The sequence below is a fragment of the Varanus komodoensis genome, unplaced genomic scaffold (assembly GCF_004798865.1).
Source record: "Varanus komodoensis strain SLA01 unplaced genomic scaffold, ASM479886v1 scaffold29_3, whole genome shotgun sequence".
NCBI lineage: Eukaryota > Metazoa > Chordata > Lepidosauria > Squamata > Varanidae > Varanus > Varanus komodoensis.
Window position 1 is genome coordinate 1207431 of NW_025335760.1, and position 22368 is coordinate 1229798.

Consider the following 22368-nt stretch of genomic DNA (forward strand, 5'->3'; position numbering starts at 1 on the left):
ATGACGAGGGCAGAGAGCAGGGAACGTGCGAGTCTACACCTGGCCACTAGGGGCAGCGTTGCGTCGCTGCCGGCACAGAAAGCACCTGGCCAGGAGTTCCAGGGGCTTCCGGACGCCCGGCTCCCGGCACCCTTTCTCCAGCCGACTCGCGGGAGAACTTGAGCTCTGCCAACGTCATTCCACTTCTCAAACCTGCTTCCTCGGTCTCTTCCTTTTCTCCTGCCTCTGCCACACTCCCCACCCACCAACTTTATTCCAGACCCAGCTGGCATTTTAAATTATTGCTTTAAGTGGCTTACAGGATTAGCGTCGGCTCTGCCAAGCAGAGCCGCCGACTCCTATTTCCATCTTGTTAGGCCCCTATGAAAAATTAATTGCCCTCCATGTAGCATTCGGGGCCATCAGGATTTGGGGGTGGAGCGACGGCATGGAGCTTTCAGGTATAGCAGCCTTCCCCAACCTGGTGCCCCCCTGTCGGTTTGGGCTTCAACTCCCATCTGCCCCAGCCAGCAGGGCTGATGGCCAGGGATGTGCGGAGTGGTAGTCCAAAGCATCTGTAGCCCACCACGCTGTGGGGTGAGGCGTGGGAGCAGAGCCCGCTCTCGGTCCCACACATTTTGCTGGCTCAAATGAAGCAGCCACTTTGCCACCACTGGCCACCCCCTTGAGCAGCTGGCCAGCTGGCCGGCCACTCCCTCACTGGCTTGACTAGCCTAACAGGCTGGCCACCCACTGCTTCCCTTGGATTCTGGGGCAGCATAGAAATGCAATTAATTGATCAAATGGTGCCCCATCAGCAGGACTCTTGCAAGAGGCCGTCCGCCCTCTTGCAGCCGGAGCACAGCTTGGCGCAGGCACAGCCAGCCGGGCCACCTGGCTGAGCCAGCGAGAGAGCAGGTGGCCAGCAGGTAATGGGGCCCTGTCTTCAGACCCTCAGGGGGTCTGGTCGCTCTCTACTTGCTGCAGACTGAGCTGCCCCTGCTCTTGAAAGAGGGGATGACCCGGGAGTAGATCAAGCAGGGTGCCCAGAACCAGCGATCTGTTCTGCAGCAGCCCCCCGGATGCCTCCGGAAGCGTTCACGGCCCCCTCCTTGAATCTGGCCAGTCCTCACCGATGCGCCTTCCATCTCTTAGCTTTGCGCCCTCGGCCTCCATCAGATGACGCCTTTGGGTGCCAGCATTATGCGAGGGGAAGAAAAACATGTCTCTTCTGACTTAAATCTCCAGCATGTTTTCTACCCCCTTTAGTCTGATTTCCCATGCCGCAGTCATCTGTTAATAAGAATAACACACCCTGCAAGGAGAAAGCCAGCAAACCAGGCTAGAATTAGGAGCAGGAGAGAAATGTGTTCAGTCCACATTTTAATGCGAATTTATCTGCTTTCGCAGCCTCTGCTTGAACAGCCTCTCAGATTTTTCTGCTTGAGTCATTTAAGTCATTTTTCGTGTACTCATCATTCCTTACGCACAGTTGTTTGTGGGTTCTTTAGGTGATGTCATGCTTATCCAGTTTTATTTCTGTTTGACGGAGCTCTTTGGAGCAGGGATAAATTACTACTATTTTTGAAAGTGAATGAAGAGGCTTTTTCCACCTGTGAATTTGCACTATTCTGCTGTGCTGCAGTGCCATCTAGTGGTCAAGTGACAGGAAAGCAGGGAAGGAAATGCTCTTCACAGAGTGTTTAGACCCCATTTTTGTGACGAAAATGAAAGTAGATGCAGAATCCCAACAGCCATGCTCAGAGGAGTCCTCAGGTATCTCTTGACAATTGCAGTTCTGCAGATTTGGAACTGGAATTCTCCAAAAAAAGAAAAAAAAGCATACAAAACTGTGTATCAGAGAAACTAACGTTCATAGAAACACAGCAAGTCAGAAGCGGTCTTCCGGGCCATCTAGTCTGACCCCCGGCTCCAGCCATGTGGTTGTCCAATCTTTCCTTGAACACCTTCACTGATGGGGCCTCCACCACCTCCCTTGGAGCCCGTTCCATATCCTAGGGGTCCTAACCATCAGGAAGTACTTCCTGGCACCCAACCTAGAGATTCCTTTAACTTTGCCCCACTGGAACGCGTCCTGCCCTCCACTGCAGGGAAGAACAGGTCATGGCCCTCCTCCGCGTGACACCCCCTCACACACCTGCATGTCGCCAACAGATCCCCCCTGAGTCTCCTCTTCTCCAGGCTGAAGAGACCCAGTTCCCTCAGTCTCGCCTCATGCGGCATCCCCTGCAAACCGGCCGCCAACCTTGTGGCCCTGCGCTGCACTGACTCCCACCTGCATCTCTCTTGGACTGTGGAGCCCAGAACTGGGCGCAGCGCTTGCAGGGGGCACCAGCACCTCCCCCATCAATGCATTGGGTAAGGAAAAGGGCTTGCAGAAATGCCTACAAAATCCATGCATTTGGAGAAATATACAAAACAGCATTGCAAATCTTCAAGCAAATTTTTTAAAAATAATCGCAAAGTTCAAGATGAACCGAGCTGCCAGATGCCTCTGTCTCTGGCTGGAATCTTTCTCCTTAATATGCCAGTGTGTTTGCTTTTTTACTTGGAAAAAGCTAGAGAAGTGGTCTGTTCCTGGAGCTTTGCTGGGTGCGCTGGAGGAGGAGGTGTTATGGGGTGACAGGGCATAAGGGGCAGGGGAGCTTTCTTCCTACTCCTGGCCTGGCCTGGATCCTCCACTTGCCTTTCCCTGTCGGATCTGCTGCAGCTTCCCAGAGAACGTTTCTGAATCTCTGGATTCTCATGAGCACCTTCTTGAAGGGTTCAGGAAAATGGAGGCACTTTGCGCTGAGAAGAATTGGTGGGGGGTGGGGAGAGAGAGAGAGAGGCAACCTCATTTCAGGAACGTGTGTTCTGCATGAGAAGGAGGAAGCCAGAATAGAAAAGAGGGCAGGGGTGTGGGGGGGGGGGGGGGGGGGTTATTCTGTGAACTGCACAATTACTAATCCGTCTCGGGCCACGTCTGTTCAGGGCTTTGGTGGTCGGACTGACACACTCAATTGGCAGGTGGATGTTCGTGAGCAATTTTGCTGGAATGGAATGGAGAGCACTCAGAGTTGGAGGCGAGATGGGCTGCGCTTCTTCCTTTTCGTCTTCTCTTTGTGAGAGAGGAGACAGCTGAGCGGCTGATCCCGGACCTCGAATTACTCCATCAAATCAATCTGAATTTCAGCCCTGCTCACACAAAGCTGTTTTGAATTCCACCCATTGTACAAAGGAGAAAGGTACCGGAACAAAACTCGTTCTCTCTCGCTCGCCAGGTAGATAAAAAGCACCAACCCGCCCAGGACTCAGGACCCTAATATCTTGGCTGCTTCTTCCTGCATCCAGTTCCCCTCCCCTCCCACATTATACGAATGGGCCCCGGAGTCCTGGCACCCCTTTCCCCCGGAAGTGGGGCCACCTTGCATGGCTTGGCTGGGGGGCCTCCAAGTGCCAGGGGGAAGGAGCGCTCGCGTCACGGAGCACTGCCAGGCGGTGGCCTCAGTGTGGTGGCAGTTCCCACCAAGATGGCGCAGGCCCAGCGAGCCCCACGACGGCTGCCCGGCTCTGCTGACCTTGGCGGGCCCGTCAGTCCTGGCAAGCTCCGCTTGGCCCCCCCCCCCCCCGACCCTGCACCCCGGAGAGCAGACCTTCAGCAGAGATCCACCTGCCGCTCCCCCCTTGTTTCGTGAGTGCCGAACAGATCTTCTCCGGTCGACTGCAGACACGGCTCGCGGCTCAGGCCCCTTTCGGAAGCCCAAGAGTTGCGCCTCCAGCCCGGCCGAGACGCACGGCCTCCGTGAGCCTGCCAAGGTCTCCTCGGCTCTCCCGCCCTGTGGCTGGGCATCGCAGGCGGCTCTGCACAGCGCCTTGCGGCTCCTCGGCTCTCCCTTGCCTGGCCCCCGAGAAGGCGGATTGCACGCAGACCGGGACGGGGAAGTGGGCCGAGCCCCGTGCCCGCGCGGCGATGATCGCGCTTTTGCGGCAAGGGCTGAGAGCGCCTGGCAGAACCCACAGCCAGCAAAAGATCCGGCTGCCCATGCCGTGTTTGAGTTATAATTCCTCAGTGATCGGACTGCAGCCATGGAGGGCAAGGCTGTTCCTCAAGCTCCACCACCCACCAACTCCCCTTTCAGGTATTTCCCAGCTCTTCTGAATGCTCCGCTCGCTCGCTGGCTGGCTTGCTTGCAGCCTCTAGTCCTTTAACTTATGGAAGGGGGGACTAGAGGCAGCATTTCTGCCCTGCTGCTGGGCCAGGAATGAGCCCACCCATCCACACCTCGGCCACGCTGGCTGGGCAGATGGGGGTTGTAGTCCCGCACAGAGGAAGGGCCCCAGTTCACAGGGGGCTGCCTCCAGTGCGGCTCCGGGAAGCCGCTCTGCTTCCGCACGGCCTCGTTCGCAGCCTGGCACGGGCGTAGTGGCGCTTCCGCCAGCCGCCCACCGCACATAGCTGAGCCCGCACCGCAGAATGTTTGCTTTGGTTCCAGGCTAGTATAATCGAGGAAGCTGAGAGCTGCTTCCAAATGCACGCCTGCTCGGGAACTGGCATTCTGCGGCAGCGTGCGCAGAAGTGGTACGGGGCCCCGGCCTCCGGCTGCCGCTTCTGCCCGGAGGATCGTGGTCTTCGGCCCAGCCAAGGACTGACGGTCCGCCCAGATTCGGCCCCGGTGGTTCTGGGCTGTGGCAAAAGGAGCTGAACCGTTGTGGACTCACTGTTGCTCTTGCTGTTGTTATTTTATCCGTGTATTATTAATTGTTCTTGCATGGTGTGTTTGTCTGTGTTTTCCGATCTTGGGAGCTGCTCAGAGAACCTTCCTGGTTAATGGGCGGTATGGAAATCAGACAACCAATAGATCAGTCGTGAGGTTGCTGATCCAGGTGGGCTTCTGGGGCTGGAGGCTTGTGCTCCAGGCCCGAAATGGGGTGCTGTCTGTGTGCTTGTGTTCCTGTGTTTCTGGCGGCACATGTGAGTGCGAAACAGACCGCCCGTCGCCGCCACCCCCGCCTCGCCCCTCTTCCAGCCACGGTCTAAGAATGTCACACGCCGCCGCATGGGATAAAAGTCACGTCGCGCCGTCATCCTTATTCCCGTCGGGGGCAGATCTTCCGGGACCCCTTCATGCATGCTGACAGCCGAGCCCCCCCCCCCCCCCCCCCCCCCCGGCGGCGCCCCCCCCCCCCCCCCCCCCCCCCCGGCTCCAGGAAGGGTATCCACGCCAGCTCCCAGATGGATGGCCATCGAAGGTAGACGGCGGCGGCGAGGTACATGCGCACGCACGCATGCACACGCCGCATGGCCCCGGAAGGCCCTCCCGCCCCCTTGGCCGCGTGCACTGGGGGAGGCGGCCGGAGCCGCGTGGCCGCTCTCGCCGCATCGTTGGAGCCGGGCTCCCCGGAGCGCTGAGTCAGCCGCATCTCGATCTCGCATCTCGAGGCTGCCTCCCGCGCCTCGATCTGACCCCCGGAAGGTCGGGAGGCAGCGGCGCCCCTCCGGGCACGTGCTCCAGAGTCTGGGAACAAAGAGGGGTGGGGAGCGAGGCGCCCCCCCTCCTCTGCCCTCTCCACCGCCCAGAGTGATCAGGCGAGGAAGGCGGCGGAGCTGCTACCTGCGTGGAAATCAGCACGGGGAAGGAGGGGCCCTGCTTCCCGTCCGCCTTCCCCAACCCGTGCCCTGCAGATGGATCCGTCTGTGACTCCACCACTCCGGGGGCCACGCTGGCTGGGGCGGATGGGAGTCGCAGTCCCAGGAGGGATGGGTGGGTGAGCAGTGCCCAAGGCCTCTGGTCTCTCAGCTACTGCCGGCGCTCTGTGGAGGGGGAAGCTGCATCCGCTGAATGAGTTTGCCCAGATGTTGTCCATGGAGTGAAGCAGCGCTGATTCGGTCTGTGGGGAAATGCATGCAAATTAAGGACCGTGCACTGGGAAGCGAACGTGAAAACGGGCCCGGCAGCTTGGGAATATCTTCAGCGAGCGCTTGTTCGCCATCACGGTGGCACCCCCGGCTCCAAGCAGGTGTGAGCGAAGATGAAATTCCCACATAGCGGCATGCCCCACACCTCTGCGGGGCCCCGGGCTCGGGCAGCCTGCTGCGGAGCTTTGGAGGCTTCGTCCCTGACCCCCATTCCCGGCTCCCGGCTCCCGGCCTCTTCCTCGCGATCCCCTTTGTCCCTGCGTCAGCCCTCGCTTCCAGCCACTTTCCCGCTGCTTCCTCCATTCTCCATCGCTCCTGCCTCTCTCTCCGCCTCCAGCTCAGCCCTCCTCCTGCTCCCTGGCATCAGCCAGGCCTGTGTTTTCAGGATGGCCGGGCAGCTGGTGCGGTGTTGCTTAGGGTTTGCCAAACAAAGAGGAAACGTGCCACCCCAAAAGAGAAGAGAGGTTCCTACGTCCAGCTACTGGCTTGGAACGAATGATTATGGATGTGCATTTTGCCACCCTGCAGAAGGCTGATCGAGTGAGCTTCGGGCCTGCGTGCCGGAGCCCTTCTTTGCCCGCGAGGGAGCGGCTCCAGGTGGGTCTGGGAAAAATGTCCTTCCGTGGGGAGCTTGCAGCCCAGCCCCACACCTGTTGATGCTCCAGGGGTTCCCAGGCCAGAGTTCCAGTTGTGCGCAGAGTTAGGGACACCCCAGCCCTCGGATCTGGGGGATTCGGCAGGCCTCCCCGTGCTCGGGAGGGAGGGCCGGGCTGCCCGCATGGCGCCCGACTTGGGCAGAGCCCGGCTGAGCCCTGGGCGAAGGTGCTCCAGGCTGGGCTGCAGGTTCCGGGCAAACTGATCCGTGTTGCAGCCTCGGCGCACGAGCTCCCGGGAGAGCCGCGAGCCAGCTCAAGTTCTCTCGCTGCCATAGGCAAAAATCGATTCCCATCTCCACCCACGTCTCCCGGCCCGATCTTGTTTCAGACAAGACGGGTGTCCTGTTTCCCCTGTGAGAGGGGCTTCCAAGCGCAGCTCCTTCTCCCCACAAGCAACGGAGCAGGGCAGGTCTCCAGGCTTCTGCCGCATCCTGCAATGAGGAGGCACGGGCAGGACCCGCTGCGAGCCGGGCCGCTTCCGGCCTGGTGAGCCTCGATGTTCAGCTGCAGCTCCTGGCCAGCATGGCGGTGACCCCCCCTCCTTCAGACATGCGCCAGTCCTTCAAAACCACCATTGCAGGCTTCCCCAGCAACCTCCCCACGGCGTCCCCTGCTGGCTGGGCATTCGGGGAGTGGCACCGGCACACCTTCAGGAGGCCCCCTCCGCCAAGCAGCATCCGCTGCAACAGTGCAAGGAATTCTGGGATGCTCTTCGAGAGCAGCCTCCTCTGCTGCCAGGGGGCTGATGAGGCGGGAAAAGGCGGTGCGATGCCGCGGGGAAGCTGGGGGGGCGTGGGGCGCGCCCCTCGCCCGCAAGCAGGGCGGTGCCTGGCAGCCCACGGCAGTCAGTCCGCGGGCAACGGGGCCCCTGCTCCACGCATGCTGGGCTGCCGTATAAAAGCTGCTCTTGCCCTTTCGGCAGTGCTGGTGGCAAACCTGGAAGGGGGGGGTGTTCTGGGGGAATGCCCCCCCCCCACAAACCCTTGAAGTTGCTCGCCTCTGCTTGAAAACTCTCTCTCCCACATGGTGTCCTTTTTGTTTTTAATGAAATGGGAGAATATTATTCATGCATTTAAAATATTTACATTCCAATTTTCCAACTCCAGGGTCTCAAAGAGGCTAATGTGGCCAGTATTGAAAGTGGTACGTAAAATAAACTATGTAATTAACAATAAAAATGAGCCGGGCTTTAAAAATTCAATTACACATACCATTTAGCAACAAAATAAGGCAAGAGAATAGTCAGGAGGCCTCTTACCTGCAGCAAGTCGGGGCGATGCGAAGAGAGCAGAGCCGGTGCCCCTTAAACCAGAGCGGGCGAGGCGGACGGGCAGGGAGCCCAGCCGGCTGGGGAGAGGCTTGCAGGCGTCCGCTTGCAATCCGGTGTATGCGCGGGGTGGGGGGCACACGTCAGGGCAACATTGCTGTCGCAGGCCGGCCCCCAGGAGTGCCGCTGGGCCGTGCTCGCCATGCGCCCAGGCTGGCTTCTGCGCAGCGTGTGGAAGTGCCCAGCACAGCTCCTCAGCCGCAGGGATGCGTCACCGGCACATGTGTTCTGCCATGCCCGGGACCGGACCCGATCATGTGTCTGATCCCTGCCTGCCTGCCTGCCTTCCTTCCTCTTGGCTGGTGTTGGGGGTGAGTCAGACAAGCCCCAACTCACGGGGACCCCCTGAAGGAGTGCCCCCCAAGCCGCCCTGCCCGTCACAGCCCTGCCTCTCCAAGCCGGGCACCCTTTCCTTCTCCTGCCTGTGAGGCTTCCTGGCACGACTGCCTTCTCCAGCAGGCCTGGCCTTCTCGCGATGAGCCGGAAGGGAACGGCAAGGACAGAGCAACCGTCCCCCAAATTACGAATCGCCCCCAGCCATGCCGGCTTGCCCGTTCCCCAAGGTCCCTGGCTGGAGCCCCTCTTGTTGGCGCGTCTGTGGGCGCAGTCCTGCTGGGGGGGCAGAAGGAAGGGCCTTTTGCAGTGGGGCCCCCGTTGAAGGAGCAGCATGCCGGGCCCTGACCCCCCAGCCCTGGGCAGGAGCCCCCGCGACGCTTCTGTTGACGCTGCTCAATGGCAACTGCGCGTCTGCTATCGATGGCCCGCATTTGATTTTAGTTCTGTTGCTTTGCTTTTAATAGTGATGAAGTTGTTAATTGGATTTTAATTGTGTGTTATCGAAGCGTTGGGGATTTTGTAAGCTGCCCTGAGCAGGCTTAAAGCAGCCAGGACGGGGGGGAGGGGGCAGTCACATCTTTCTGCAGTGCACCCAGTCAGTACGTCCCTGGCCCCACTGGCCGCGAACGAGGGGAGGCGCGCTGGGGGGCACCGGTGCCCCGGCCGGGCGGGGGAGGCGCTGGGGGGCAACCCTCGCTCAGCGGCTCCCTTCTCTCTCCCCAGGGCCTCTGCAGCTACGGCGCATGCCAGTACCATGGAAAAGCTTCTCCTGCCTCTTCTGATGCTTGGCACCGTGGCGGAAGCTCAGCACTGCCCCGGCCGCTGCATCTGCCAGAACATCTCCCCGACGCTGACCATGCTGTGTGCCAAGACGGGCCTCCTCTTCGTGCCGCCGTCCATCGACCGGCGCACGGTGGAGCTGCGCCTGACCGACAACTTCATCACCGTCATCCGGCGCAAGGACTTTGCCAACATGACCAACCTGGTGCACCTCACGCTCTCCCGCAACACCATCAGCCAGATCCTGCCCTTCGCCTTCGCCGACCTGCGTGCCTTGCGGGCGCTGCACATGAACAGCAACCGGCTGGCCGTCCTGAGGAACGAGCACTTCCGCGGGCTGAGCAACCTGCGCCACCTCATCCTGGGGAACAACCAGATCAGCCACATCGAGCCCTCCTCCTTCGACGAGTTCCTCTCCACCGTGGAGGACCTGGACCTCTCCTACAACAACCTGGAGACGCTGCCCTGGGAGGCGGTCGGCCAGATGGTGAGCCTCAACACGCTCACCCTGGACCACAACCTCATCGACCGCATCACCGAGGGCACCTTCTCGCAGCTGCAGAAGCTGGTCCGGCTGGACATGACCTCCAACCGGCTGCAGAAGCTGCCCCCGGACAGCCTCTTCCTGCGGGCCGAGGTGCTGGCCAACGTCCGCGGCAGCCACCCGTCCACGCTGACCATCAGCTTCGGGGGCAACCCGCTGCACTGCAACTGCGAGCTCCTGTGGCTGCGCAGGCTCACGCGCGAGGACGACCTGGAGACCTGCGCCTCCCCCGAGCACCTGATGGACAAGTACTTCTGGTCCATCCCCGAGGAGGAGTTCATCTGCGAGCCCCCGCTCATCACGCGCCAGTACTCCAGCAAGGCCTTCGTCATGGAGGGCCAGGGCGTGAGCCTCAAGTGCAAGGCCGTGGGCGACCCCGAGCCGTCCATCCACTGGATCGCCCCGGACGGCAAGCTGATCCACAACACCACACGAGTGACCGTCTACGAGAACGGCACGCTGGAGGTGCTCATCACCACGCTGAAGGACAACGGCGTCTTCACCTGCATCGCCTCCAACGCCGCGGGAGAGGCCACCGCGCCCGTGGAGGTCTGCATCGTCCCCCTCCCGCTGCTCGTCAACCACACCGGCCACGCGAAAGGGCCCGACCCCGGCTCCTCCGACATCACCACCTCGGCCAAGTCCGGTGCCAACGACAGCAAGAACCACCTGGACAGAAGGATCACGGCGGCCGACCTGACCTCCACCTCGGTGGTCATCCACTGGCCCTCGGAACGGCACATCCCGGGCATCCGCATGTACCAGATTCAGTACAACAGCTCCCTGGACGACTCCTTGGTGTACAGGCGAGTGAAGGGGGCGCACGGCGCGGCTGGGCTTGCTGCGCTGGCTTCGGGGGCGGTGGGCCGGCCGGGCACGTCTGTGGCCCATCGTGTGGGAGCCCAGAGTTCAGCACGTGGGTCCTCCACTGGCCAGGGTCTCGCCGAGGCCCTGTCCCAGTGGCGGGTGGGGCCAGAGCACCGCCAATCCCAGTATATTTTACCATGATGCTCCTCCTGAGCTTTCGGGCCTTGGCTCCGCAGAGCTGGCGGCACGGTGCACGGAAAGGCCCCACGGTGGATTGCTGGCCTCTCCGGTGGAGGCCGGGAAAGCCCTGCCCACAGTTCCGGAGGGAGAGCTCAGCGTCGGCAGAACTGGCTCGGATGGGCCATGGGGGCTCTGGCGGGAGGCACTGCCGGTTTCCCAGCAAGCTTTGGGAGAGGCACTTCCACCGCTGCGAAGCGAGAGAGAGCCTTGCAAAAGCCGGAAATCCCCCCCGTGGCCAGTGATGGCCGCCGGAGAGAGGCCCAGCAACCGGGCTGGGGCCGTGCTGGGCCCGCAGGCTGAGCCCGGCCCCTGCAGTGGCATCCGGTGTGCCTCCAGTGGGGTGGGGGGAGGCCCGCGCCCTGTGGGCTCCTGCTGCGCATGCAGCCTGGCTCGCCATCCTCGCCCACCTCCACGCGGGCGCTGATCCCACGCAGGTGAGGATGGGCGGCTCGGACGCCGTTCCCCGAGGACGAGTGGAACGCTGCCTGTTTTCTCCCGGTGATTAAATGCTGCTCTGGCAGTGGAAAATTATACGTGGAGACCTGATGAGACCTCCGCAGATGCTCCGCCGGCCAGTCTCTGCAGAGGCGCACGGTGACCCGCCCTTTCCACTGCCGGCTTTCGCCCGTCCGTCCACAGCCATCGATCCGTTTCCACGTGACCTGCCCCGGAGCCAAGGCCCTCTGCACCCCGCAACCCACCCCCGGGCAGTTGCAGCCGAGGCGCTACGGTTCCATCATTCTTGGCTGGCTGCCGGCTGCTCGCCTCGCGCCCTCGCTAATAAACGGCAACTGACGGAGGGCTCTGTGTGCCATGGGCCACTTGCCCCCCCCCACTCCTTGGCCTGATCCTGGTCCTGCAGCCCCCCACCCTCCCGGGGCTCTGCAGTGCGGCAGACGCTCCATCCATGGCTTAGAGGATGGGATTCCCAGGGCCCAGTTGAGTGGAGAGGGAGACACGTCTAGACAGAGGGGGAGAAACAGTTTTCCCAGACCACGACGTGCCGGAGTTTTGTTTCAGTCCACAGTCATCCAGATTTGTCCCACTCGCAACACCCAAATGAAAAATTAGAACAAAACTTGCACCTTTTCAAGCTTGAAACATGCAATTTTTAAAAAAGCACACTCTTAACATGTTAAAAACTACTTAGTTTTGTGCTTTAGCCAATGGGAGAAAGTGTAACAGGAATCATACTTTTCCTGCTGAAAGGCAAATGCAAGTGTTTTGCAGGGAAAGCAGGAGTGAAGCGAACCAGGCTAAAGAATGGCGTCCAGTGACCCTGGCATGCATCCCGTTGCTGGTTCTCCTCTCTTGCGCATCACGCTGAACTCTTTTTGAGGGAACCTGGGGAATTCCAGCCGGGGGATAGAAGAGAAGACTAGAGAAGCAGCGTGGGAAGGGGCCCGTAAGGCCCTCCAGTCCAGCCCCTGCTCCGCTTCCACACGTGGTTGCCCATCCGGCTGCAGACCCATGTCTCTCCAGCTTAGCAAAGGGCACATGGCATGCAAAGCTAAGCAGACCCCGGACAGTCCTGGCTCAGGGTTGCAGTGGGATTGGCCAGAGCTCCCAGGGCTGTGCAGTCTGAAAACACGGAAATGCAAAATGCCAAGACAGTGGAAACAATTTGGCTGAAATCATGCGAGTTGAGGGGGAAACAAGGTCCAGCTACTGCTGATAGATAGATAGATAGATAGATAGATAGATAGATAGATAGATAGATAGATATAAATAAATAAAAATTAAAATTAAAAAAATAAAAATAAAAATAAAAATAAATAACTCTAAGTTAAACCAATGACAGGGACAAAACAGAGTAAAGTTGTACAACGCTTCTGGCTCGAACGGCGGTCCTTGGGCTGCGGCAGTCACGGGGTTTGGCCAAAGGTCAGTGGGCCGGGGCAGAGAACGTGGACCACGACGCAAGTCCCAGTGCCTGCGCACCCAAGAGTAGGGTTCATCAGTTCTCCAAATTCACTTTTGAAGTTCACTCCTGTTTGTATCTGAAAGCAACCTCGGTATCCTTTCCTTTTGGCACGTACGCCGTCCCTGGATGCCTGTAGTGGGTGGGCTGGAAAAGCTTTGAATGGATGCGTTGCATGGGGAATTCTGCCAGATTTTAGGATTATGGGGGAAACCCAGTTAAGGGTTAGGGTTAGCAAAAGGAAGGTGCTCCTGATGCTTCTGAGGCCCGGAACGTGCTTAGAAGGGGCAGACAGAACGAGCTGGGCAGAAAAATCTGTGGGAAGTGGGGATTTTGGAAATGTGTGTGCTGATTTAGGGTTACGGGGGAAATCCAGGGCTTAGCAAAACAAAGGTGCTTCTCCTGGAAGCTGCTCTGAAGGGGCCGAGAGACCAAGCTGGGCAGCTGGGAGAGTCTTTTGCAAGGCGGTCTGTATCTTTTGGTTTTTCTGCCTGTCACTCCTGAGCCCCTTTTCAAAGCGCACACACTTCCTGCGCATTTCTGGAAGGCCCACGTGCCGTTGAACGCAAGTTTTGTAGTCCGTGCGCTTGGAAAGGCACACCCTGCATGCCTGGGCTTGACCCCGGCGCCCTGAGCAGGCAGCTCCCGATCCAAAATGAGCAAAGGCCGTTTCTCAGGCGTCCTGGCAAGAGGCCGGTGACATGCCACCGAGGAGCAGGTGAGCGGGCAGGTTGCAGGCAGCGGTGCCAGCAAAGCGAGGCCTTGGGGGTGGGGGTGAAATGGCTGGTTGCAGTTACCTGGGAGGGTGGGGGGGAGCGCGCTCTGCCCATGCTCGATGGCCGGCTGTTCCTGAGATCTGCACGAGCCAGTGATGCGGCTGATCCCCCTCCAGCCATCCTCTGGCTCGCATGGGGAAAGCCCTCCCTGGAGCGCCCCCAAGTGGCGACGGCCTGCAATTTCCCACACTTGGCGGAGGAAGCTTCCCACCGGCCCGCCGGCCCCCTGGCTCGGCGCACCCAGGCCAAGGCGTGTGGGGGGTCCTGGGGCAGTCGCACGAGTCTGGACGGGCCGGGCAGTAACCGCGCGCTCTCTCCGCCCCCAGGATGATCCCCTCGGCCAGCAAGACGTTCCTGGTCAACGACTTGGCCGCCGGCCGGGACTACGACCTGTGCGTACTGGCCGTCTACGATGACGGCGTGACGGCGCTCACGGCCACGCGGGTGGTGGGCTGCGTCCAGTTCACCACGGAGGGGGAGGGCGCCCAGTGCCACTCGCTGCACACCCAGTTCCTGGGCGGCACTATGATCATCATCATCGGCGGCATCATCGTGGCCTCCGTCCTGGTCTTCATCATCATCCTCATGATCCGCTACAAGGTCTATGGCGGCCAGGAGGAGCACAAGAAAGCCAAAGTCAGCAACGTCTACTCGCAGACCAACGGCGGCCAGGCGCCCCCCGCCCCCCCGCTGCCCCGCTCGGCCTCCAAGGCGCGGGAGGACAAGTTCGAGGCCCTCCAGGAGACGGCGCCCACGGAGCCCACGCGTGGGGCGGACGCCGGGGAGGACACCCCGAACGGCCAGGACACCCCTTTGCCCGGGGTGGGCAAGAAAGGGGCCGGGCCGGCCACCGACTTCCAGACGGTGGCTCTCTTTAATTCCGAGGAGGGGCCGACGGAAGGCAACCTTGTGGGCTCGTCCGTTTCCCTGTGCCTCCCGCAGGACTCCGGCCTGGGGCCGCCGCTCCGCCCCAAGCTGGGGGGCAGCCGGTCGGGGGCCCTTCCCCGCGAGCTGTCCAGAACTCACCACCACCGCCACTCCTTCGACGGGGATTACGCCCTGTTCCAGAGCCACAGCTACCCCCGCCGGGCGCGGACAAAAAGGCACTTCTCCACCTTGCAGTTGAACTCGGCGGAGGGCCCGCTGGGCCGCAGGCGGGTCACCTTCAGCAGCACGGAGTGGATGCTGGAAAGCACCGTCTGAGATGCGGGCTGGGGGGGCGGGGGGAGGACTGCCGGACGCACAAGCAACTGGGGGCAGACCCGGCGGTGGAGGAGGGGAGGAAGGAGGGAAAGACGCAGGAAGCGGGGAGGGGAACAGGCTGCGATGCTGGAGAGGACGGGGGCGGATCCGGCGCGTCCCCGGCTCTTCCCACAGGGACCGCTTTTTCCAGAATTTTTGCAGCGGTGCCTTACCCAAGCCAGAGAGAGAGAGAGAGCGAGCGGCGAGCGGGAGCGGATGGGCGAAGACAGCACTTTTCAGAAAAAGAATGCAAGGTGGCGTCCCCAGGAAGGGGCAGGGGACACGGGGGGGGGGGGGCGCGGTGTGGGGGGCACGGGGGCGGGGGGGAGGCGGGCTGGAGGGCAGGGAGGCCCAGGAGAGGCACATATGCACAGAAGACACACAATTAAACAAAGATCCTTTTTCTCTTTATGCATTGATAACTGTTCCACTGGAAAAGGAGGGGAGCGCAAACGTACGTCAGGAGAGAACCAAGCAAAACGCCAGGTGGAGTTCGGTGGTGGGACGTGAGGGAGGGTGGTCCTGTCCCCCCACTACCCACCCAAGACCCAATGAGAACATTCGGTTACTCTATTTATTGTATCTGGCTGGTCTAGATAAAAAATTCTGTGTTTGGTGTGTTCATTATCGGAAAAGTCATTTGCACTCATGGACAAACCCCGCCCCGGCTTCCCCTCGCGGTGTCCCCCCCACACCCGTTCTCCCAAACGCGCCACCCCAAAAGCCAATGGCCCCACTCACAGCACTGAGGACTTCTGGCCCCTCATTTCCGCCCCTAAGCCCCCCCCCCTTCTGATTTTCTCCCGCTCCGACCTCCACCTGCCACAGTCCCGGCTTCCCATCCAAATCATGACTTTCCCAAAAGTCCAATCCTGATGTTTGAGTGTTGAACACAAGTTTTTACATTAAAAACCTGGACCCGCTGTGCCCAGTCCCATATCTCCACCACCATCGCCCGTTCCTCCCCCTCCCGGTGCCCCCAGTGCCACCCAGTCCCCCCCCAATAACTGGGTGCGGCTGCTTTCTGGAGGTGATTAAATCTTTTCTGTGTGAACTGCAGCCCAGTCTGATTAATCTTTTTCCTGAGGAGAGGGACCCAGGATGGGGGGGGGTGTGTGTGTGGGGGGGGTATTTACTGTGCAGAGAAGGGAAATATGCCATTTGGGGCTGGGGGCTTAAGGAGCCCATACCATGTTGGAGGGTTGTCCAAAGGGTGTGGGGGAGGGGTGCTTCACTTCATTTTAATGTGCGCCATTGATTGATGTATCAAATCCACTACGTATGTTTTCGGCGTAATCTGGCACCCCGAGCGACATGCAGCGTCAGATGTGCAGCAGAAAGTCCCCCCCCCCACCCAAAAAAGTGTTATGTGTCAGGAACATGATTGGCAAACCTGCTTTGTTTTTTCAGTGGATCATTCAGCTGCTTTTAAACTGATCCACTGATTAAAATCAGTTTGCCTATTTCCAGAGAGTGATATAGTTGCCTTTCTGAAGGAAATGGGAATTCAAGGCTAAATTCGTGTTCAAGAAGTTAACAGGATCCTCAGGCCAACCCAACACCTTTTCTTTCCCTTCTTCAGTGTAATGCCCTGGAGCTGAATCATCAGGTTGTATCCCTGATGATTAAAATCTAGCTGCCCCATTCTTAAAACTACCAGAGTTTTTGCTGGCGATGCTGCTGATGAAGACTGCAGTCCCTTTGCAATGACTTATAAAGGGTTGTAACCAATGATTGTGTTACTGTTGTTCAAATCGTTGCTTCGTGCCAGAGGTATATTGCATCTTTTGTGCAATTGTAAAATTGTGTAATTTCACACTTTAGTCTATGTGGGTGAATTGCACAACTTTGGAAAATACGCAGATTGATTTGTGCAATTTTCGCATTCGTGCGAATCGAACGGGGACGGCAAACGACTGGCACCCAAGAGGAGAAGAACGTGCTGCTGATGTCGGCGGCGCAGAGAATCAGGGCAGCCAGGGACACGGCTAGTTCGTCAGTGCCCCCATCACCTCCGGCCCGCACAGCCGTCCGGATGTGGTGGCTGGGGGCAACGCGCCGGGGGTGGGGGGCAACCAGGCTGGTGGAGGCCGTTGTGCAGAAGGAGAATGGATTGCATCTTTGACGGGGGGGGGGCTTATGATCAGGGATTGCGAACGCTCATCAGCTCAGCTCAAGGTTTCCGGCCCCACTCCCAGAGCCATGAGCCGATCGGGGCAGCCACTCTTCCCCGGACTGCGCACTCCCCGAGATGTCGCGGTGCTCCGCTTCGAATCCCTTTTGAATTTGCGCTTTTATTCTGCTTCCCTCCCTTGCACCTGTTGCAGATTACTGTGGGCCAAGGGGTGAGCTGGATTTATGAGTGAACAGATGCATAAATGGCGTGGAAAGATATTAAACTGTCCATCACCAGAAAACGGCTTTTACTGGCTCTCGGGGTCTCCATTTGTGGAGGGTTCGGGGAGCCGCGAACGTGTCCGGTTTGGTGCCTCTCAGAAGCAGCTTCCAGGTGGGGAAGCAGGAGACTCCAGGGTCTCCGGAACGCCTGACCTGTGGCTCCTTTTCTTTTCAGCTTTATGGGGGCTGCCCACCAAACAGATGGGCAGCATCTATAAAACCCAAAGGTTTTGGGATGAGATCCCAGAGAGATGGGGACCCTCCCCCCCGCTCTGCCTTCAGCACCACTTTTTTGGAGAGGGGTTAAATAATGTTTTCATGAGCCCAGCCAAGTAGGATTCCCTTGGCCAGCACAAAAATGCCAAGGTGCCCCATAGCCATGACGCCAATTCGGAGTGAGGGCGAAGGGAAGCGTTTCGGCACAAACCCTGAAGGAGGCTCCCGCTTGGAGGGGGCAGATTCTCCTCTGCTCGCCAAACGCGGAAGGATTCAGCAGGCCGTCCGTGAATCTCACCACGGCACCGGCCTGTCCTCACCCTCCCGCTTCTCCCCCCACACCCGCACTCCAGTCTCCCCGCATTGCTGGCATTTAGTCATTAGAAGAGCTGCTAATTGCCCTCCGATTGCCTTTGATTGCCTTTTCCTGCTGGCGCTGCAGCTTCTTTCAAATGAGGTTCTGCATCATCCGAATGGCGCGGCGGAGCGGAGCGCGCAGCTCCCCGGAAGGGAGGCGCCCGGTGGCCTGGCTTGGCGCTGGCCGGGGCCGGGGGCGCGGGGCGCCGCCTCTCTGGTTGCGCCCCGGGGCTTCTTCGCTCCCCGGTCCATGCTCGCCGGGGCAAGCGCCGCCGCCGCCGCCGCATCGGTCGCGGAAGCTGAGCTGCAGAGGCAGGTCAGCGCCTCACCTTTGCACCTGCTGACGGGCCGCGCAGGCGAGGAGCTGGCGGGAGGGGCAAGCGGGAAGAGACGGGGGCGCCTCTTTCCCCGCGGCACGCATTTGGGGCGGGTTTTTTCTCCTCCCTGCCCGTCCAGCAGCCCAGCCCAGTGGAGGGCAGCTTGGGTGCCACTGCAGGAGGAAGGCGGGCTCTGTGCCCCCTCCCAGTGGCCCCCCAGCAGGGCTGGGCTGGCCACATCCGCAGCCACGGCCACGGCCGGAAAAGGAGCCGACCATCAGCCCAGCCCGCTGGGCCCGGGCTCCGTCATGGCAGAAAGGAGCTTCCAGAACCGCAGCTGAAGACCCGGTGTAACCGCAGGGGGCTCCAGGCGACTGGGCTACTCCAACTGGGGGCTCCCCGGGGAGAGCTGGTGGCACCCTGCGGGCCAGCCCGAGCTGATGGGGACTCTCCAGGGGGCACGGCCTCTGTGCCCCACCCTCCAGAGAAGGGGTGGCCCGTGGAACGACTCAGCCGCTGGGGGTGGCCTCTGGCTGCTCCCTCCGGGATGACCTCATGGACACATCCCATCCGGCCCGCCCCAAGACGGCGCTCCATGCTCTCTGTGCCGGACGGCTGGTTTCGTTTCTGCCTTCTAATGGGCACATGCTCTCGGAACGGTTTACAGACATTAAAAATTCTGACAAATGCAAGAGTGAAAATATCAACATATTTAAAATATTAAAGAACCTGCTGTGAAGTACATCAGAGGAGCAGATTAGGAATAAAATGCCTGCTGGAAGAGGAAGGGCTCAGTCTGCCGTCTCGGCACAGACACCGGCGCCAGGCCGATCTCCCTGGAAGGACGTTCCGTGGCAGACGGGGGGCATCAAGAGGAGGCTCCCCCCGGCGGCCACCCAGCCAACGTCGTGGGTGGCAGAACCTGGCGAAAGGGCCCTGAGGGTGACCGGCAAAGGGCAGGAGCACATGGGGAAGGCCCTCTTCAGAAGAGGCTCCTTGAGGTTGGGTGGCCACGCATCCAACGGACACAGTCCTGCACCGGAAGGGCTGTCAGAGGCCGGTCCTCTGGCTGGCGCGTCGGCTGGCCTGAGCCTCAGCTGCTGGGCAGCAGGCTGGAGATACTTGTGGGTTTCAGGAAACCTGATTGGGGGACCAAAAGGAAGGAGAAACAGTAGCCTTCCCAGGACTGGAGTCCCCCCAGTGCTGGGGCATTTAAGGAGGTGGTTGGTGGACGCAACCCCAGAGAGAGGCAGGCGAGCGGGGCCGTCAGGCTGCAGGTGCAGACTCGGGTTTCTTTGGCCTTCCAGCTGGTGCCACGATCTGAGTGAGGAAAATGGCGAATTGCGCAGGCTTGCTGTTTCTTGGTCTGGTCTTGTTTGTTGTACTGCAATTAGTGCTGGAAACACTGTGGCGTGTCACACAGAGCATCGGAGCCGTTGGAGCCGGGGCGGTGGCGCGGGGGTCAGAGAAGGCAAGGCGAGCTGCAGTGTGTGAGGTCTTCGGAAGGGCGTCCCCACAGGGCTGTTCCCATCCAGGGTCTAAAATTCACTAGCGGCACCCTGGACTGGGGACACGCAGGAGTTCTTAAATCCGTTCTCTCTGCATTTTGTGGATTGTCAGGCATCTTTTGCTCAATAACAGAATCAGATTCTTTTTCAAGATTTAGGAGGATTTCATTCTGCTTGTGCTAATGCGCATTAGCATAAATCCCCCCTCCCAGGTTCTTTACAAAAACAGTCTGCGAGTCTGTGGAAACTGCGCGACTTGGATTAAGCTGGTTGGCTGTCGAATCCGCAGGCTGGACTCATGGAAACCGGCACCCAACTGATGCCCCAGAGTATTCTGCATATCAGGTGCATGTGTGTTCTGTGTGCAGGATAACAGAGAAACAGAGAAACAGAGCGAGTCAGAGGGGGCCTCCCGGGCCATCTAGTCTGACCTCCGGCACCAGCCGGCTCCACTCACGACATGCCCACCATGTGCACATCCAGCCTATCCTTGAACACCCGCACTGATGGAGCCTCAACCACCTCCCGTGGAAGCCCAGTCCACACCCTCGGGGTCCTGACTGTCAGGAAGTGCTTCCTGGCACCCAAACTGAACCTTGGCTCCCTGAGCTTGGCTCCATTAAAAGGTGCTTCTTAAAGCTCTGAGGGTGTCGCTTTGCCATACTCCAAAGCATCGCCTCACTCTGCACATGATGGACATTTGGGGGGGGGGGGAGACGTGCAGCAGAGGAAGATTTCTGAAGATTCAAACAAGCAGTATTTAGGGAACGGTGTGCAATGGCACTTTTTCAGTGGTGTGTGTGTGAGAGAGAGAGAGCGAGAGAGCAAAAATGCATCAATACAGAATGTATTCTATGGATGTACTGTGTCAATATGGAACGGATTGTGTTTGATTGCCAGGCTGCTCTTTTTGGAAAATGATTCATCCTGAAGCAAATAGGAACAAGTGCAACATTTGTTCTAATTCTTGAAGTAACCGGACCCAAACCAGCGAGGGGTTAAACATCAAGGCCAGCCCTGCAAAGGGGTCCAGGAATGCTCCATAGCTTTGTCGCTGGGTCGAAGGAGGCACCGCCTCATCTGACAGGGATCTCTTTTGCCAGCTGAAACTCCTGAACTGCCTCTAAAAGCAGTTCAGCAGATTAGCTTTAATCTTGTTAGCATCTCTTGACTGCCTCTGGCAGGTATCAGGACTGAAATCCTGTAGCTGTCAAATGCTAAATGCCGTTGCGTATGGCCTATCAGATCCCGGGTATCAAATATTAAAATCAAGCATCCAAGGTCAGACAGAGATGCTACATTCTCCAGAAAGACGATTGTCCCAAAGCTATTTGACATCAGAAATTGCAGAAGAAAAGTGTTCATCTTGTGTTGTGCAGCTGCGTACAGGTACCGGAGGCACTCGGCACAGACTCAGAGGCACTCCACCCTTCGGCTGCCTAGCAGGGCTTGGTAGTCTGTCCCCCTGGAACAGGTGGTGCAGATGCACAGCATAAATCCACCCGTCCATGAGGGCTGTTCTGCTTGTTCCGCTTAGTACCTGCTGCCTGGCTGCAGGTGGGTCGGACCTCGGGCTCCATGGACACTGCCCCCCCTTCATGCAGGCCGGCTGGCTGGGGTACGCTGGAAGCGCCATATCCTTCGGCATGTGCGTCAGCTCGCAGCCTGAACGGAAGCAAGGCGGGGGCACGGGTGGGTGGATTCCTCGCTCGTGGGAAAACCATAATCGAGACATCCTTCTTGGGGGTTGCACATCGATCGGAGGGCGAGCTCCGTGGGAAAAGGCTCGGAAGCACGGGGCTGGTTAGGGTTAGGAGAAGGGAGGAATGAGTGGGGACACCCTGACACTCCCCGGATACCTGAAGAGCCGGTGCACGGAAGAGGACAAAGGTTTTCCTGGCTTCCCCAGAGGGCAAGGGCAGACGTGATGGCTTTAAGGTACCCGGAGGGCAGGTTCCAGGTGACCTTTTGGAGAAACTTCATAATGACAAGACCACTTTCAGGGGGCAACCAACGGCCCGGGAGGGTGAAGGGGAGCTCTGCCTCCTTTAAGCAGATGCTGGACAGCCCTCTGTGGGGGACATGCGCCCCCAGGTTTGGCCGCATAAAGCAGGAGAGTCGATGGCCTACCTGACCTCCCTCCAGCTCGAGGTTCTAGCTCAGCAGATGGAGGGATTCCTATGGGAACGGTTCGTCAGGAGAGCCATGATGGGTTGGAGCAACCTGGCGAGAGCCTGTGTCTCCTCTAGGGAAAACTAGAGACAATCGGAAGGGTTACCTGGTCCAGTTTCAGCTTAAAGATGAGGGACCGACAGAACGGATGCCCAGGAACCGCTCCTGGCACCAGGCGTGGAAAGCAAGGCACCTGGCCAGGGGTCACAGGGGTCAGGCTGAGATGCCACAGTCCCAGTTCCATTCAAATCATAACAACTGGTTCTGCATTTGCACCTACATAAATAAATTAGCATATGCACATTTTATGCAAATCCATGTCCCTTTTTAACCATTTTTGTGATGCACTTCCTCTTCTTTTGGCACTTCATAATGGAATGGGACGACCTAAAGTCTCAGAGAATCTGTTCAAAGCTTTCCTCAGATGGTTCCTTTTTTCATTTTTTAGCTTGCTGGTATGGGAAAAGTGCATGGTCAGAACAATAAAAGCACAGACTTTGCCCCATTAACTAAAGCATGAAATGCTTAAAAAAACAAGTCACCATTAAAAAAAAAAAAAAACAGCATGACTGCAAATTTGGAATCTGCAGTCATTGCTCCTCAAAAGCACTCCCACTGGTGCTTGGGATTGCGAACGAGACTTGGCTGTGGGCAGAAACCCATCCCTGCTTCCGAACGGCCACTGAACTAGACAGCCCTTCCGATTCATCCACCATGGTTCTTCTCCAGTTCTTATTTTTTAATTCTCTTATTTTAAAGGACTTGATCTCCCAAAGGCTCCCAGAGTGACCTCCACGGGAGCAAAACACGACAGCCCCAGCCGGCAGCTTGCGCTCCACACGGGGGCATGGGGCCCCTTGTGGTTGAGGGCCG

General features: G+C 58.9%; 1 protein-coding gene across 1 annotated transcript; it reads left to right on the forward strand.

The window, feature by feature from the left end:
* Positions 1-8972: 8972 nt before the first annotated feature.
* On the forward strand, positions 8973-14489 carry LRFN1 (leucine rich repeat and fibronectin type III domain containing 1). Its single transcript, XM_044435447.1, has 2 exons — positions 8973-10348; positions 13613-14489. Exons 1-2 carry the CDS (start codon positions 8973-8975, stop codon positions 14487-14489), a joined length of 2253 nt encoding a protein of 750 aa, XP_044291382.1.
* The last annotated feature ends 7879 nt before the right edge of the window (positions 14490-22368 follow it).

Coding starts and splice junctions, on each gene's coding strand:
- LRFN1 (XM_044435447.1), top strand. CDS start 8,973: ATGGAAAAGCTTCTCCTGCCTCTTCTGATGCTTGGCACCGTGGCGGAA. Junction 10,349..13,612: donor GACGACTCCTTGGTGTACAG/GCGAGTGAAGGG, acceptor CTCCGCCCCCAG/GATGATCCCCTCGGCCAGCA.